This window comes from Molothrus aeneus, chromosome 9, assembly GCF_037042795.1.
Source record: "Molothrus aeneus isolate 106 chromosome 9, BPBGC_Maene_1.0, whole genome shotgun sequence".
Taxonomy (NCBI): Eukaryota; Metazoa; Chordata; class Aves; order Passeriformes; family Icteridae; genus Molothrus; species Molothrus aeneus.
Window position 1 is genome coordinate 29549762 of NC_089654.1, and position 17383 is coordinate 29567144.

General features: G+C 47.0%; 1 protein-coding gene across 1 annotated transcript in view; it reads left to right on the forward strand.

The window, feature by feature from the left end:
* PRRX1 (paired related homeobox 1) overlaps positions 1-17383 on the forward strand; it is a 39572-nt gene that overhangs the window by 16011 nt on the left and 6178 nt on the right. The window contains exons 2-3 of the mRNA XM_066555974.1: positions 15849-16024; positions 17178-17359. Of these exons, the coding sequence (XP_066412071.1) occupies positions 15849-16024; positions 17178-17359 (358 nt within the window). The remainder of the gene's footprint in view (positions 1-15848; positions 16025-17177; positions 17360-17383) is intronic.

Below are 17383 nucleotides of genomic sequence, written 5' to 3' on the forward strand. Positions count from 1 at the left end.
ACTTGAAGTCAGCTGTGCATAAATGATAATCTTTGGGAGTACTTTAGCTCCCCTGAGCAGAGTCCTGTTAGCCAGAATCAAATGTAGTATTTGTTTTAGTAACTCACCCATCCTTCATCAGGGATGCGTTTTCCAGCTCAAAAGGAGATTTTCATCTCCAGCTCCTGTAATGCTTCTAATGCTGGGACCTGATTTGGTTGAAATACAACTTGGGTTTACTTTGTGTGGAGACTTGGGGTTTTGCTCCTGTTGGTTTTGATTCAGGAAAGTGTCTCTGTTCATCAGGGGGCACTTGAGCTATGTGCTGAGTGAAGGCAGGGTGTGAGCTGGGAGGGCAGGATCCGTGGCAGCAGATGACAGTGCTGTGATGCACTCCTTCCCATCAGAGCTCGGGAAATAAAGCAGGATTCCAGGACACTCACTTGATGATCTTGGCTTGGGAGAGTCAATTTAAAAGGTCTTATTTTTCCCTAAAGGACTCCAGGGTTTGCCTTCCACGCTCTGCCCTATAGAAATTGCCGTCTGACTTGTGGTCCAGGAAATGGCTGAGATTGTCCTGTGCACTTTCTAAAGTTGAGCATTTCAGCCTTTAGTTCTGTGCCTGACTGGGAGTGCCTAGAGCAACACTTGCTTCTGCAGGTGGATTTAGCTGACACACTTCAGCTTTTAAAACAAAACAGCTGACTAATGACAGGCTGTGGTGTTTGTGAGGGTCCCCAGAATGAGGTGAGAGATGAGAATCTGACTCCAAGTTCTCAGAAGGCTGATTTATTGTTTTATTATATATCATATTAAAATAATGCTATACTAAAACTATACTAAAGAAAGAGAGAGGATACATCAGAAGGCTAGCAAGAATGATAAAGAAAGCTCGTGACTGACTCCTCAGAGTCTGACACAGCTGGCTGTGATTGGTCATTAATTTAAAACAATTCACATGGAACCAGTCAAACATTCACCTGTTGGTAAACAATGTCCAAGGCACATTCCAAAGCAGCAAACACAGGAGCAGCAATCAGATAATTATTGTTTTCATTCCTCTCTGAGGCTTCTCAGCTCCCCAGGAGAAAATCCTGGGCAAAGAGGATTTTTCAGAAAATATCATGGTGACAACAGGCCATTACTGCCAGGATGCCTGGTTCACTAAACAGAGTGCCCAGAGCCTTTATGGGAAGACTGTCACTTACTACCTCAATGTGCAATGCCAGCACAGCAAGAGCACAGCCCAGTCTCAGCATTGCTTGAAGGATCATGGCTTTTAATTATCTATTTGATTTTTATTTTAGGCTTCGGATTCTGGGGTCGTGTTAAAACCTGGGATGACAAAAGCACAACTCTGTCAGTGTGTGTATGGTGGGAGGATGAGACTCAGCCAGCTTTAAGGTTAGAAAGGAGCAGAGAATGCAGTGAGAGAAGGCACAGCCAGTCTGGAGCCTGTGTCCATGCTAATCTCCAGCAGGGGCAGTAGCACAGTTCTGGGAGGATCCAGTTTAGGATGGTCCTGCTTTGGTTGTTCCTGCTGTGCATGAACAAGTCTGAGTGGCACAGCCATGGCAAAGCTTTCCCCTCTTCCCAGCCCAGTAAGACACCCTGAATTTGAAGCCAGGTGACAACTGCTGGCCTTGCAGGAGCAGGGGTTAGCTGGTGCAGGCTGGGTTTTACAGGTGCTGGAGCAGGCAGGCCGTGTGCCACGGGCTGCAGCTGCCTGCAAAAAGGACTGGTTTTCCCCTTTCTTCTCTGTTGGTGCTGCACAAGTCCTGTGGATGGCTAAATCTGCTTCCAGGACAAGGCAGACAAAGGGTATCTGCCCAACAAAACCCCGTCTCTCTAAGTCTGCGGAAGGAAACAGAAAAGCTTTTGCCAAGCAGAGGGACGGGAACGTTTTACAGCTCACCGAGCAGGCTCCAGGTTTGTGGCAGGAAAACACAGCTCAGGCTGACCTCTCTGGAGCCCCCTTTGAGAGCCAGGGTGGAGACTGTTTCTGGACTGTCACTTTTTCCAGGTTAACTAAAGATAGCCCTGGTGCAGCGCAGACAGCCAGTGATGGCCTTTCCCTTCCCCAGGCTCTCTCCCCTGTGTGCACTCTGCATGGACACAGCATTCATCCCAAGAAACACCAGCAGGGATTCCCAGCTCTGAGCTCTCCTTTGCCAGAGCCTGAGTGGAAAAAAGCTTGAGGGCCTGAGGAGTTTGGTGGCAGAGCTCTTTCCTCCTGCTGGGGAGGTGGGAATAATCCAGGGACAGGGAAGGGAGGCTGCCTTTTGTCCTGGTTTGTGGCTGAGTTGTGCAGGATCAGGAGGCGATGGAGCTCCCAGGCCTCCACACTGTTGACTTCAGTCTATTCCAGCTGACCATCCAGCCTGAAGGAATGGGATGATTCCCTCATATTCCTCCTTAATGAACTGTGGGGCAGATGAGTTCAGGGTATCTTTGCAGCCTGCTTAGAGCTTAGCAGCCATCAGTTTAGCAAGCCCCTTGCAGAAACCAGCTCGCTGTGTCCCAGCCCTGTGGCTGAGCTTGCCAGTGAGCTGGAGAGCTGGGGAGAGGGATGTGAGCAGTCCCAAAGCAGGCAGCAGCCTCCTGAGAAGGGGCAGGAAGTGCTGAATTCCCAATCCCCCCCTGCTGAACCAGCAGCTCGTGCCGAGCATTGTCGCCGAGCGCCTTTGCAGCGTTTTATGGGGAATAATCTGTTGTCATCAAAGCCCATGGCAAATTCATACTTTCTGCAGCTGATGCTAAATAGGTCTTTTGAAGGTTGTAATTTCTCATTTAACTGATGCCAGTTGTGAATACTTTGTGTTGAGGAATAACCCCTTAGTGCCAAGTAAAATACAGTGGAAGTCTGTGGCGTGTTTTTCAGCGTATTGTTAGTTACAGCCCTCCTGACAGAGCACATTCTATGCTGAAGATAAATGCTTGGGAGTCTCTTGCCAATTTATGTCCAAAAGGGCTTTTCTTGGATGTCCTCCTCTCTGTGGAAAATGCTTTTCTGTTTTTCCAGCAAACATTTAATGAGCTGTGCTTAAAAGAAAAAGAGGGTCTATTTCAGGACCAGCCCATGGTGCTTTAGTTCTCTCCCAGCTGGTTTGGGGTTCTTTGGGTGCTCTGATCTCTGTTACACCATGCTGCATGGCACTGGGCTTTGTGGAGCAATTTGCATCTTCCAGGACCTGACTAGGGGATGTTTCAGTGCACACAGCACCATCCTGGAGTATCCCTTGTGCCTGGGATGGAAGGACATTTGCAGCTGACCTGTACCAGAAAACCCAGGCTCTGTGCAGGTTGCAGGTACAGCTGTTGGCACATCAGGACACTGTAGGATTTCCCATGCAGGAATTGAATTCAATTTCTGTGACCACAGGGGAGCCTGGAGAATTGGTGTGAGTGGGCTGGGCTGTGGGGCCATTTGGAGGATGTGCCCACAGGCATCTGGGCTAGTGGTGGAGCCTCTGGTTGCTCACAGCTTGGTTCCAACTCAGCTTGTCCAGCACCTAGCTGGGCCCTGGGGCTGCCCTGAGAGGGTGTTCAGCTCTGGGAGATGTGTGGAGAGCTGCATGAAGAAGAGGGAGAGGGAGGAGGCCACCTCTGACAGGGACACCTCTGACCTGCACACTTGCTGACAGGACCGGAGAGTTTGGCAGAGATTTCCTAAGTGAAGTTGAAGGCCCTTGAGGTTTCTGTGAGCAGCCAGGAGCAGCTGACCTTTCTTTCCTAGGGAGGAGGTGGTTTCAGAAGTCCCCTTGAGGGATGCTGCAGTGAAGCAGAGAGAAAGCCCATCCCATGGTATCAGTTTCTCTGGGTCTGGATTGAAGGCACTTGAGATGATAGTTCATGTTTGGACTCAGATGTTTATTATTTCTTATCAGTGAAACGGTCTCACAACCATGAGTTCTGCAGCCTTTCATTAGCAAGGCACAAAATGGCTAACTATCTCTTGTTACAAAGTCTTTTAAGGCTAAATTATCCAATTAAGAAAGGACACCTAGATTACTTTCCCTTTTAACCCAGTAACTGATCCCTCAAAGCCCGCACCGTGGACTTTGCTGCCCAATTACAAAACATCACCCAAACCCATGGAGAAGAAGGAAGAAGAAGGTAAAGAACAACCTAAAAGCTCCATCTTGATTCATATTTATTACTATATTCTAAATCCCCAAACTTTTAAGTTTTCCACCCTGTGATATTGCACACTTCTAACCAACTACACACCCTTAATCCCTGTGCTATCTATCAATTTTGGAAGCCAGTTCCACAACCTCATGTCAAATGCAGTGTTCTCTTGTGGGTCTGTTCCTTAAGCACAGAAAGTTTAAAATTCTCAGCATCCAGGGTTCCAACACTATGGATGCTTCTGTCTAAATCTGTCTAAATGCCAGGTGTGGGGTCAGTAGTCAGTGAGGCAGTGCAGCAGTGGGGGGATCTGAGGCTCTGTGCCCTGCTAGCACTGGCAGTGGCTGGGAAATGGGGCTGCAGGACTCACCAACACACCAGCTATCATTTGTGTATGCAGCTGAAATGAAACAGCTGCTCTCTGTACCTTTATACCACACACTGAAAGTGCTTTCATTACTTGCTGTTATTTTATTTTCTGTGCTGTGAAGGTCAACAGCGTGAACGTAATGCCAGTGCATCCCACTTGTGATTTATTTGGATTGATTTGATTAAAATCACACTTTTATTTATTTGTTTTATTGATTTGCTTTTTGTCTGCACCCCACTTAAGCACGGGGCTGCTGGATGTGTTATGAACAAAGAGAGTTGGCAGTCCACCTCTACTCTAGGGCCATATGGAATTTTAATGTGCTTTTTGCTTTGAGGACTTCTGAGGATGGAGAAATCTGTGTGACCCACACTAATCACCCCTGCAGTCTTGAATCTGGTGGAAGGTAATTTGCTTATTTCAGGGCAGCTTTGATGTGGATGGGTTTAAATCTGCACTTCCATACGGTATTGGACATGGCCCTGAGGCTAGGCTCTCTCTAAATATTCTCATTGTTTTTCCAGTGAAAAACATCACCTAACTCCCAAAGGTTTTGCTGAGTAGTATTTTTATTATTTGGAGAACAATTTTTTTCCTGCATTTCCATTGCAAATTATATTCACATATCAGTGTTTCTTGGCTTAAAAATACTTTGTACTCGATTTACTTTATTTTTACTTTAGTTGTTAGGAAAAAATATTTAATGAAATAATTATTTTGCCAGAGGGTTGATAAAGAAAATCTAAGATGTCGTCCTGCGTGTGTGGAGAAATCTGTTTTAAAACTTCTCATTAAACATAATGGCATTTCTGGACGTGAGTAACATTAGGAAGTTTGAAAAAATGCCCATGCTAACAGGCTGGGGGACAGGAATTTGCTGTATTTGACAGGCTGGATGTGAGAAGGATGCAGCACTGCAAATGCGGCAGCGCAGCCTTGCCAATGTGTCTAGACAGCCCATCTCTATGGGGGAGAGAAAAGCTTATTTCTTGGAGCTGCTCCAGTGAGACCAGACCACTTCTGGTCTCCTTTATCCATGGAGACTTTCCATCCAGGCTTGGGGTTTGTGCTGAGCTGGCTCAGCCTGGTGCCTGGTGATCCACAGGAACTGATTTGGGCGAGCTGTGCAACCTTTTTCTGGTCTTGAGATACTCCTGGGTAGGTGAGGATTTGGCTGGTCTGGCATTGGGTGTGATTCCTTTATAAAAGGCTTAAATTGTGTTAAATTTTGCTAGAGCAGCAGCAGCTGTCTGCTAACCCTGCACCAGAGCAAAAGCAGTGTTTTGTGGCTGAGATACCTCACATTTCTGCACAGGTCCCCCAAATTGTCCAGTTGTCCTGTCCGACTCTACAGGTTAGAGTATCTGACATTTCAGGCAGATTAAGGGCAGGAATAAACAGATATCCTATAATATATTCATCACCTGGAGGCAAAAATTATTACTCCATGGTAAGGATTGTCGTTTCCAGTATATCCCTTGTGGGCCTCAATTCACAGGATCTCTCATAATCATTATTTTGCCTCCTCTGCTGGGAGTTGTGCTTTTCAAACTGCGGTGAACTCTGGAAAGACAGGGCTTTCCATTCTTCAGCTTTCTGATTTCAGATTTCTGGATGATTGTTCCACTCTGGCAAGAAACCATTCAAAATACATTCCAAAATATTCATCATTCCAGCAGGCTAAGAAACATAAGATGTAGCAATTTATTAGCTAATGTGAAATGCATTCGCCGTCCAGAAGAGGCAGAGGATGGAGGGGGGGTCTGAGCCTGGTTTCCCTTTGTGTCCTGCAGAGCTGGGGTGTGGAGCATCCTGGAGCCCATGCTCTGTCCCATCTGCCTTCCTGTTTTGCTGAATGTCCCTGTGTCCAACAAAAATCTCCCAGACACCAGCAGCATCCTCCTTGTCCATTCTCCTTAGAAGAGCAGGTTTCACTGCGGACCTGGAAGGAGAAAGTTGTTCTGGAATGGCCCTACCTGCTCTGATCCCTTTGCCTCCTGCAGCTGCTGTTAAGGTCCTTTATTCCCCACCCAAGGAGTGTGCTCCTGGTCAGGATGCTCAGCCCTTGCAGAAGGCAGGTGGGCTGGATGCTGAGAGCCAGGCTCAAGTTATGTTATTTCTGGACCTCGGATGCCATCATTTTTCCAGTTGTGATCAAGAGGGACCCATAAAATCCATTAGCAGTAAAAAAATGGATTTCTAAGTTAAGCTTTGCAGCAGCTCCAGTCCAGTTTGCTCGGGAAGGGGTGGTGGTGGTCCAATTTCCTTGAAACCCATTTGTTCTTGGATGCTAATGAAAGGGGAGCACAGCCTTTGCAGAGCTCGTGGCCGTGTTCTCGCCGCCGTTCGCGCCTCCTGTGCTCCTGGCACAGCCTTTCTGTGCCATGCAGTTTGCACTCCTGGATGTTCCAGGAATACACAGATGAAATATCCATTGGGAGCAGTGTTCCTGTCTACCAGAGCAGCCAGCTGGCGTGTGCATCCCACTGGTCATCGTCAGTCTGTTTGTGTAGGTCCCAAAAAAACCCATCCAAGTGAATTTCCAGATCCAGTTGGGAGAGCTGTTGGATAATGGCACTTCTCAGCAACACAGTGGGGACCTGGACAAGCAGAGACACTCATGGAGACACTCAGCTTGAGTCAGTCTTTCCCCTTGAGAGGAGCCTGCTGGGGAGCGTTTGCAGACTCTTGTGGCTGCACAGCGTTTGGAAATGAGCCAGCTGAAATGCCAAGTGGCTCATCTGCAAGGGATATGTGCACTGGAAAAAAATCCCCCCCAAAGCAGCTCTTTTCTGTCTTCACAAAAACTTTCTTTTTTCTTCCCCCACCCTCCTTTTTATTTTTGCACTAGTCAGCTTGTTGTAAAAATATCTGATTTTCCTTAGTTGAAAGCTTTTCTAGTTGAAGTTCACAAGGATTTTTTGCCACTTTTTCTAAATGTGAGAATAAATTTATTAAGAGCAGTGTTGCCCAGAGTTCAGGTGAGCATGCCAGTGCCAGGTTTTCAGTTCATGGCTGCCAGCTGTTCATGGTTCATGGCATGCTATAGGGCTGGGGGGGTCACTTCTGTACATAAAGAGAAGGGGACACTAGGAAAATCCAACAGGGGAGCAGGTGGAAATAATACCATGTGCCTTTTGCATAACGTGAAACCCCATGGAGCTCACTCCAGGGGGATATGAGTGTGGAAAATGGATTATTAACCTGTTTGTCCTAATTGCAGTGGTGCTTGCTGCCACTGTCTTTGAGGCAGCTTGTGGTTATGTCCAGGAGGATGTGGATATTGGCCTTCCTGACACCTCAGTCTGCTCCTGCATGGAAAGGGTTAATTGCACAGTCCAGTTGAGAGCAGTGGTGGCTCTGGAGGACACTCAGATTTGCTGGTTTGGAGCAACCACGTGTGCATGAAAGGGAGCAAGTGTCCCAGAGCTTGGCTTTTTGAGTCTTTGGAAGAGGGAAAGGAAAGGGTGTTGGATAGGAGAGGAGAAAATTTGATTATGTTTTTTTTTTCTGGAATGAACTGGGGCAGGGAGGGGATCAAGAACGTGGACAGACGTTTTTGGGAGTGAGAAGATACGGATGCAGCAGGGCGGAGGTTGGGAAGTTTGATCTGTGCTGAATCTGTGCCATTCCTAAGATGAAACATCAGGACTCGGGAAGGGGAGCTGATGGGAAGAGGTGTTGGAAGCCAAACCCCTGACCTTGCAAAGCCATGAGTTCACACACGTTCAAGCACTGATCCAGATCTGAAACTGATGCCTCAGGTTTGAGCTTTTCTATTTTTCAGGTTCTGTGCTGCTTTAGTGTGTGAATCTGGGCTTCACATTAGGGGATGGTGAACTCTGTGCACAGAGCAGGGAGACAAAACAATTCCTGCTCCAGCTGGGCACCAAGAACAAATGATCCAAATCTCAGGCCCAGGAGCATAAACAACGTGGGCTGAAGAGAGAAAACCAAAAAAGTTGGGACTTCATGGCCTGGAGCTGTAATTGGACAATTAACTCCAATATGCAAATGGAGCAGAACTTATAAAAGTGTCAGACCTCATGACCAGTCATCCATTTTGTGACCAAATTGGGTCCATCTTGGGTGCAGCCCTGGCTGGGTTCTTGTGCTGCCCAAGATGGATCCATTGAGGCCTCCTAATAAATCCCTGCTTCATTCTTTAGCTCTGTCCAGCCCCTGTTCTAGGTCAGCCTGCACAAGGCATCAAAACCAGGAGTGAGGGAGGGGCTGTGGAGGCTGAGAGGCTCTCGGGAAGCTCTGGGGGTCCCACTGGCACCGTGGCAGCTCAGGGACATTGGGGTGTGACACTTTGGGGGGTGGTGGTGGGGTTTGGCTGGCACAGCCCTGTGAGTGCATTTCTGCTCCCGTGCCATGGCTCCAGTGTCTGCATTTCTGCTCCTGTGCCATGGCTCCAGTGTCTGCATTTCTGCTCCTGTGCCATGGCTCCAGTGTCTGCATTTCTGCTCCAGTGTCTCTGCATTTCTGCTCCTGTGTCTTGGCTCCAGTGTCTGCATTTCTGCTCCAGTGTCTGCATTTCTGCTCCTGTGTCTTGGCTCCAGTGTCTGCATTTCTGCTCCAGTGTCTGCATTTCTGCTCCTGTGTCTTGGCTCCAGTGTCTGCATTTCTGCTCCAGTGTCTGCATTTCTGCTCCTGTGTCTTGGCTCCAGTGTCTGCATTTCTGCTCCTGTGCCATGGCTCCAGTGTCTGCATTTCTGCTCCCGTGTCTCTGCATTTCTGCTCCTGTGTCTTGGCTCCAATGTCTGCATTTCTGCTCCTGTGTCTTGGCTCCAGTGTCTGCATTTCTGCTCCTGTGTCTTGGCTCTGCCCTGTGGGGCTGATCTGGGGGGGACATGGGGGAGCTCAGCCCCCTTGGATCCCCTGGTGAATCCGCACTTCTGGAGCTCTGCCACGGCCTGGTGGTTTGGTCTCTTTGTCAGTTACAAAGTGCAGCCTCACAGAACATGATTTGCCTCTGGCAGGCTTTAAAATGTATGTGTTTGCTTTTGATTATGTCTGTTGTTTTTTTGGGGTTTGGTTTTTTTTTTTTAAATTAATTTTCCAAGGATCAATGCGGTAATGCATATAAAAATTACAATATGTAAAACAAAGTATAAAAGCATACAAGGAATTCCAAACACATAACATACTGTGCCTTGGAGCTTATGAGATCCATACAGTGCTTATTGTATTATGGGAACACTCTGACCCCAAGACCCATCAGAAAGGCTTGTTAGAAGAGCAGGACTAAGCCATGTGCCTTATGAGCTGTAGGATGCCCAGAAGGAAAACTCCAGTGAATATAAAAGCAGAACTGTTGCAGCAGAGCTCAGACTGGTCTGTGGGATGCAGGGGGACTTTTCATGGCCTTGTACCAATTTCTGGAGGAGGATGTAAACTTCTGCCCCCACAAACATTGTTCTCCCAATAATTAACACTGAATGTTAAATCTTTCCAGCGAGACTCTCTGGATTTCCATGGGATCATGATTAATCTTTTTTTTTTTTTTCCCCCAAACATAATTTCTTCTGTCAGCTCCAGCAAGTGGGAACACTGAAATGGTGAGAGAGGGCTCACATCTTAGCTGCTGTAACTGCCCATGTGCTCTACAGGTTGCCACCAGATGAGAGACAGAGCATCAGAGCTGAAACCACCCTGAAAAGGAGTTGAGAGGAGAGGGAGAGGAGAGGGCTTTTGGCTTCTCATGCTGCCCTGTCTGTGGGTCAGGAGCAGAGCAGCCTGGGGTTTTGATGGGACCTTATCCCATCAGATAGGGATAGAACAGAACACAGGGAAAGCCTCTGCACTCAAGTCCCCAGTGCCTGGTAAGTTTGGGTGAAGATGGTTTGCATGCTGGAAGCTCTTTTCAGAAGCTTGGAGGCATCTCTAGACTCTCCACCTGAAAAGTGACAACCCCAAGACCTCATTCCAGAGGCCAAGAGTCACTGACTGTGCTGTGCCTCCAATCCCACCTGGGAATGTCTCCTTTGGCCACAGTGCAGGTGGGAGCTCCCTCTGCTCCTGAGGAAGGACAGCCAGAGGGTTTCATCCTTCCCATTGGTGACGCTGTGGCTGTGCAGGACCTCAGCAGGTCCTGGCAGGCTGAGCCAAATTCAGTAAGGTAATTCCTTGAGAGGCTACCTAGAACAGAGGCTAGATAGTGTTAAAGGAATAAAGTAGGTATTTATGAAATTATTGATTCCTTTATTAAAGGAATAGAGTGGGTATTTATTAAAGTAGGTATTTATTATCCTATTCCAAAGGATACAGGGCTCTCCCTGCTATCCCAGCCATTCACAGCTCTGTAATAATCTGTAATGGTTTGTGTGCAGGCAGCTAGAAATCACCCTGATAGGTCCCACATTGCAGACACTTTGGAGAGGAACTGCTGTTGCCCCACGGGTAACACTGAAAATATGCATGTTTTTCTGTTTAACATTAAAATTCAGGTTTGGTATGAAAAATTCAGTGTCACCTTTCTGAAGCTTCGTGCTCACGCACAGAACAACTTCTTATTTATGTGCAAAACTTGAACCTGACTGTAAGATGATCACAAGAGATGGCTCTTAAAGGAAATAGAGCATCTGTTTCTTTGTTACTTTTTTTTTTTCTGTGTTCCTGATGCTCTTAACAAGACTGGAACTTTGGATACTTGAATTTTCTGTGTAATTGAAATAATTTAAACATTAAGATAATGCAGGAAAAAAAACAGTAGAGGTGAGGAGAAAAGCTCAGCTGGTGTTGTGTAATGAGAATAAAAATGATAGTTCAAAAATCTCTGTATTCTGACCTATACTCAGAATAAAAACCTTCTGTTATCACTGTTGTACAGCTGGGCTCGCTATCGCTGCTATACTGAAGTACATGACTTAACAGGCATCTCCTACCTTAACATATTTACTTTTATTTGTTATCTTCATTCCATATTGCCTACATTTGTGATGGCTGCTGTGGGATACCTGCACCTTCTCTGTGTAGCATTTGTGTGCCCTGAAGTTAAACCCCGTTTCCGTTCAGAAATCATTCTCCTGTGCGCAGAAATCCGCACGAGCTGGAGTTCGTTCTCTCCTGGGAGATTTTAGAAAGAAAGATACTTCAGGCAGCTCTGGGCATGAAATCTTCTCCATTTATGTCCCCCTGCCCCTCTTCTGTCCCTGCTCACATCTGGCAAAGTCAATGGATGCTGCTGCTGGACAAGGAGCCCTCGGGAGGAGCGGGGTGGAAAATCAGTGAGCCTTGTCTCAAATCAGTGGGGCTGGGCTCTGTCACCGTGTGGGGTTTGTGTGTCCCCATCGCTCTGCTCGGAGCCTTGGTTTTGCTTTGATTAAACATTTTGGGTCTGGGTTTTGGGTTTTTTATGATGCCAGTTGACAAAGCTGCCCTGCACACAAAGTGTTGCAGTGTTTTTAGAGGGATGTCACGAATCGAAAGCAGAGCAGAGCGTGAGTTAAAGTGGACTGGGAGGGTGTGAGGGGCTAAAAACTGGATGGCTGATGCTGGGGAGAGGAGCCTGCCCAGAGCTGGGGGAACACCCAGAAATATTTCTATTCAAGCTTCATGAAATTTAAGTTTAAACCAAATAAAAAACCGTGTTCCTTTCCCTTCTTTTCTCCCTTTTCCTTTCTTTCTTTCTCCACCAATCTGAATAAAGCTTTCACTTGCTTGCAGTATTTTTTTTTATATTTTAAGAGTTTTGAATTGTTTCCTTTTAATTTATAGTTTGGGGGTTTTTCACTGTGAAATAATTTGTCTTGCTTGTTCTTAAATCTGTGTTCAAACGTTAACTTCTTATTTTGAAGGCTGTGATTAGAGTGTGATTCCTTATTTTCATCCTGGAATCCTTTCTCAGTTTACAGTTTCTATAACTGATGTGACAAATCTTTGCTGCCTTACCATACATTATTCTGTGGTTAAGTGTCTCTGTCCCTCTCTTAATTAAATCCAATGGTTTACTTTCAATTCGGATCCAATTAATGAACTATAATAGCTGGTTCTGGACTTAATAGAACTGGTCAAAACTTTTCCAAACTGCCCACAAATGTAAATCCCATCTGGAAATTAGCTTTTGTTCTGACCTGGAATGAATGCAAGTATGCATAAGCATTCCTGCAAACTGGAAATCTGAAATATGTTGTGGTTGTAAGTATTGATGAAAAAATACCAATCTTGAAACTCCTACGTAGGCATTTAGTTTTCAACTCTGATTTTTTAAAATTTAATTTAATTTAATTTAATTTTTGTGGGGTTTTTTTTTTTGTTTTGGGGGGTTTTTTGGGGGTCTTTTTTTTTTGTTGTTGTTGTTTTTTTTTAACGTGGTATCCCAAGAGGAGCTGTCTGGTGGTGCCTCAGCAATAGTTACAGGCACTGGGACAGACACTGTGCAGTGAGGAGAAGAGAGTGGAGTGTCTGCAAGTGTGGATCTGCCTCGCTGCAAGAGGAAAAAAGAACAGGATGTTTCCTGCTGAATCATTTAGGAGCACTTGAAAATGCTTTGGTGCACTTGTGTATGACATCAGGACCTGCATGTTATGGGGAAATGTAGAAATAGCACAGGAAAACACAAATGTGGAAACAGGAAACGTAGTCCCAGCGTGGAAGGTTGGGATTTGGCAATGAAATTCCCAGATTTTCCAGCACTGGGTTCCTGAGAGGAGAACACATGTTTCAGTCTTTCTGTGAGGCACATTTGCAAGCTGCTCAGCTTTTGAGAACTCTGCATGTAATAAAATTTTTCTGATTAAAAGAATGTTGACAAAAGACTTCTGACCTACCTAAAAACCTTTAGAGCTGTTTCCCTCTCCTCTCCGTTTCTGCTGACCCCAGTCACTCGTGCTGTCAACACTATTTAGGAATACCATTTTTCAGGAATACTGTTTTTCAGGAATACCATTTTCCAGTGTTCAGGGTTGTTTCCTGATAAAGAAATGAATGGTAGAGAAGAAGAAACACCCTGCTGCTGTGCTGGAGGCAGCCGGGGAGCGCTGTGAGCAAGGTGACATTTGCAGGCAGGCTGGGTTTAGGCGTGTACAGTCCCTCCTTAGCAGCACATGGCAAAACACAAGGATTGACCAAGCTCATGCTGCTCTGGATTAATATCCTGTTATTATTTTTTTTCCCCTGCTACCCAAATCACTTCTGTAGAGGTTTGGATTTCGTGCTGTTCCAGAGGTGCGGCCGTGGGAGATACCAAAATTCCAGAGCTCCCCGTCACAGGTCGTGCTTTGCTGTCACCTCCATGCAGCTCTGTCCTGGATAAAGGGGGTGACTGACATCTCTGCTCCGTGGCAGCCCAGGCTGGGGGTGCTTTAGCCAGCAGTGACCCAGCCATGAGTCACCCAGCACGGACACTTTCTGTCCTGGCTATTTTTGGGCTCAGTAATTACGAGGTGAGCCGTGAATCACCGGCGTCTCGCTTTACGCCGGGAGGAAACCAGGCAAATTGTGCTAACGTGCTTGGCAGGGGGAATTAATTCTTGTTCTCTGGTGTTTTACAGACTTTGGCCCTTCTTCTTGCTCCCCAGAGGGATGTGCTCACCCCTCCTCATGTGTAGCTGTCACGCAGGGCTGAGCAAGGGCCAGACTCGTGTTCCCTGCAGCCGGGTGTTGTCTTCTGGGCAGAAATGATGCTTCAGAGGCCTGGATGGGATTCTGAAGGGGTCCCAAAGGCTTTTATTGATTTGTTCATATGCTCTGCATAGGCAGGATTTAGGTTAGAAAATAGCATGAAGTGGGTAACTCCAAAGGAGGCCGTGTTGTCTTTGGCCTCTCCAGCAGCTTGCCTTGTGGTGTTTGTGGCATTTGGAGGGCCATTTGTGCCCTGAGGCTCTGTTTGCTGTGTTGTGTGGTGCACAGCAGCACAGCAGAGCCAGGGGAAATAGCTGACCCCTTTTGAGAAGGGTTTGGTGATGAGTCAAGAGGGGGACATGCAGAGTTTTTCTCCTTCTTTATAGGGGATGGAGCCTGTGATGGCGTTAAACCCCCCAGCAGGGAGAAATGTGTGCAGGGTGTTCTGCACAAGCAGCACTTCAATCCCATCCCTCTGAGCTGATAGATTCACCTGTAGCCCTGCTTTAATTCCTTCATACCTTTGTTTTCCATGCACATTCCTGCCTCTGCCAGTCCCTTCCCAGCTCAGCTTTACATCTCAGTGTTCCTGTTAATAACCAGTCTCCCAGCACTTCCTCTCGGATACGGGAAAACCAAGGGTATGTTTTTGCACCCAGGAATCCCCAGGCTGGAAAGGAGCCTTCTGGGGATCATCAGGCTGTTGGAGGAGGATTAGGGATGGAGGCACTGTAAACCTGCAGGAATTTGAAAGCCATGCTTTAATTTAAGAGGAATGTCCTTTTGTTCTCAAATGGATGGGCCTTGCTCCAAAGGTGTTCAGGTGCAGTAACTGGTACCAGATGGGCTGTGAAAAGCAACACAAACAGGTGGTGAGGACAACAACTGCAGACTTTAATTTCCTTGTCAGCCTCTCCCTGTGCCTTACATACCCCCTGGAGAAGAGAGGGATAAGGGGAGCTGTCATAGTTGTACATGGCAAAAGGAGTGACTGTTGAGGGAGTGTTCTCCTTCTGTACATAGCAGGTCAAGCCCTGGCACTCTCAGTGGTGACACTCACCTGGGCCAAGGTGTGCAGGGATGAACTTAGAATATGATTCCCTAGCTTGTGGATTTTTATGGATTCAGGGATCAATACACTTTAATGCTGACATGAATATTGCCTCAGGTCCCCCCCAGGGTAATGTGGATTTTTTGGTGGCACCCCACACATACTGGCGTGATCCAGATGTGTTGATTAATTTCTGAGTAAATGCAAACCAGGTACAAAACAATACATGCTCTTAGGGGTGGTTGTTCAACACCTTGCTGGGCTCAGCAAGGCCAGGAGGATGCTGCAGAGGGCACAGCTGCTCCTCACTAGCAGCATCCAAGAGTGTGCTCTTACCCCAGAAAGCTGTGTTAATTCCCAGTCAGAGCAGTCCTTGGAAATTGAAGCAGAGAGAACAGGGCTTTGTGATTCTTTGCCATCAGAAAAGATTTCTGGGATTGTGAGGAATGGGGAGATGCATTTTGGGCTTTTTTTGCTGCTTTTTAGAGAAAAGGAAGCTGAGACCTGGCGTAGCTTAAGAGATCTGGCACAAGTCTTACCCAGTAGAATTGAAAAATGAATGCTTGATGTTGGTGCACTTTGCACCTCCTCTTCATGTGGGGAGTAACCCAGCATGGTTAATGTATTAAAACTCTGCAAGCCCCTTCCTAAGCCCTTTCCCTCTTGAAACCACTGAGGTTGTTCACCCCTCAGTGGTGGCTCTGGGCTCTTGGCTTTTTCACTATTCACATCCCCAATTGTCTCTCATAGATGATCAGCTGAACTCAGAAGAGAAGAAGAAAAGAAAGCAGAGGAGGAACAGGACTACCTTCAACAGCAGCCAGCTGCAGGCACTAGAGAGGGTCTTTGAGAGAACTCACTACCCCGATGCCTTCGTACGGGAAGACCTTGCACGCAGAGTCAACCTCACTGAGGCCAGAGTTCAGGTAATCCCATGATTCAGGTAATTCCCACCTCACCTGGGGGATCATCAGGCCACTCCAGCAAGGCAGCAGAAATCCTTGAGGTCTGTGTGGCACAAAAGAATCACCAAGCTCCTGACTCCACCATGCCTTGAGGGAGACTGCCAGGCCTGTCCTGCCCCTCCATTCACCACCTGCCCACTCAGATGTGTCCATATGGCCAAGCTGTTGGATGCTTAGGCTGCTGATGTTACCTTGAGCTCTCAGCTTGCAGGCCTGCACCTTCTGCAGGTGAAAGCAGACTGTGGAACACGGGGTGCTGGACAGCACTGCCAGGCCTTGCTGCCATCTCTTGTATTTGTGGGGCTCCCTCACACAAATACAAGAAGGGAGGAGTGATGAATCTGATTCCATGTTCTTAGAAGGCTAATTTATTATTTTAAGATATAATATATATATATATATATACATGTATATATAATATATTTCATATATATATAATACATTTTATATAATATATATTATATATATTATATATTTGTTTATATATATATATATAATATATATTATATATTATATTAAGGAATTCTATACCAAAACTATACTAAAGAATACTAAACTAGACTAAAGAATACAGAAGGGATACTTGCAGAAGGCTGAAAGATACTAAAAAAGACTTGTGACTCTCTCCAGAGCCCCGACACAGCTTGACCATAATTGGCCAATAATTCAAAATAATTCACATGAAACCAATGAGACAACCACCTGTTGGTAAACAATCTCCAACCACATTCCAAAGCAGCAAAACACAGGAGAAGCAAATGAGATAATATTGCTTTCCTTTTTCTCTGAGGCCTCTCAGCTTCCTAGGAGAGAAATCCTGGGCAAAGAGGATTTTTCCAGAAAATACGACTGCCACAGCCATCTGCATGGGACACACCCATGTCCCTCAGCCAGCCCCTCACCTGAGGGCTTGGGTCAGAGCAGGCACCAGGGTTATCCCATCCTCAGGGTTCCCAGGGCCAGCCTGGGAAGCAGCCAGCTTTGGGGATGGGGATGGGATGGAATCCCATGGGGATGGGGATGGGATCCCATGGGGATGGGAATTGGAGCCCGTGGGGACGTGGCCAGTGGCAGAGCAGGTGTGATGGTTGGTGGCCCTGTCTGTCCCCTGCAGGTGTGGTTCCAGAACAGGAGAGCCAAGTTCCGCCGGAACGAGCGCGCCATGCTGGCCAGCAAGAACGCCTCGCTGCTCAAATCCTACTCCGGGGACGTGGCGGCCGTGGAGCAGCCCATCGTACCCCGGCCCGCCCCCAGGGCCACCGACTACCTGTCCTGGGGCACTGCCTCACCCTACAGGTGAGGGAGGGATGGAGGGAGTGA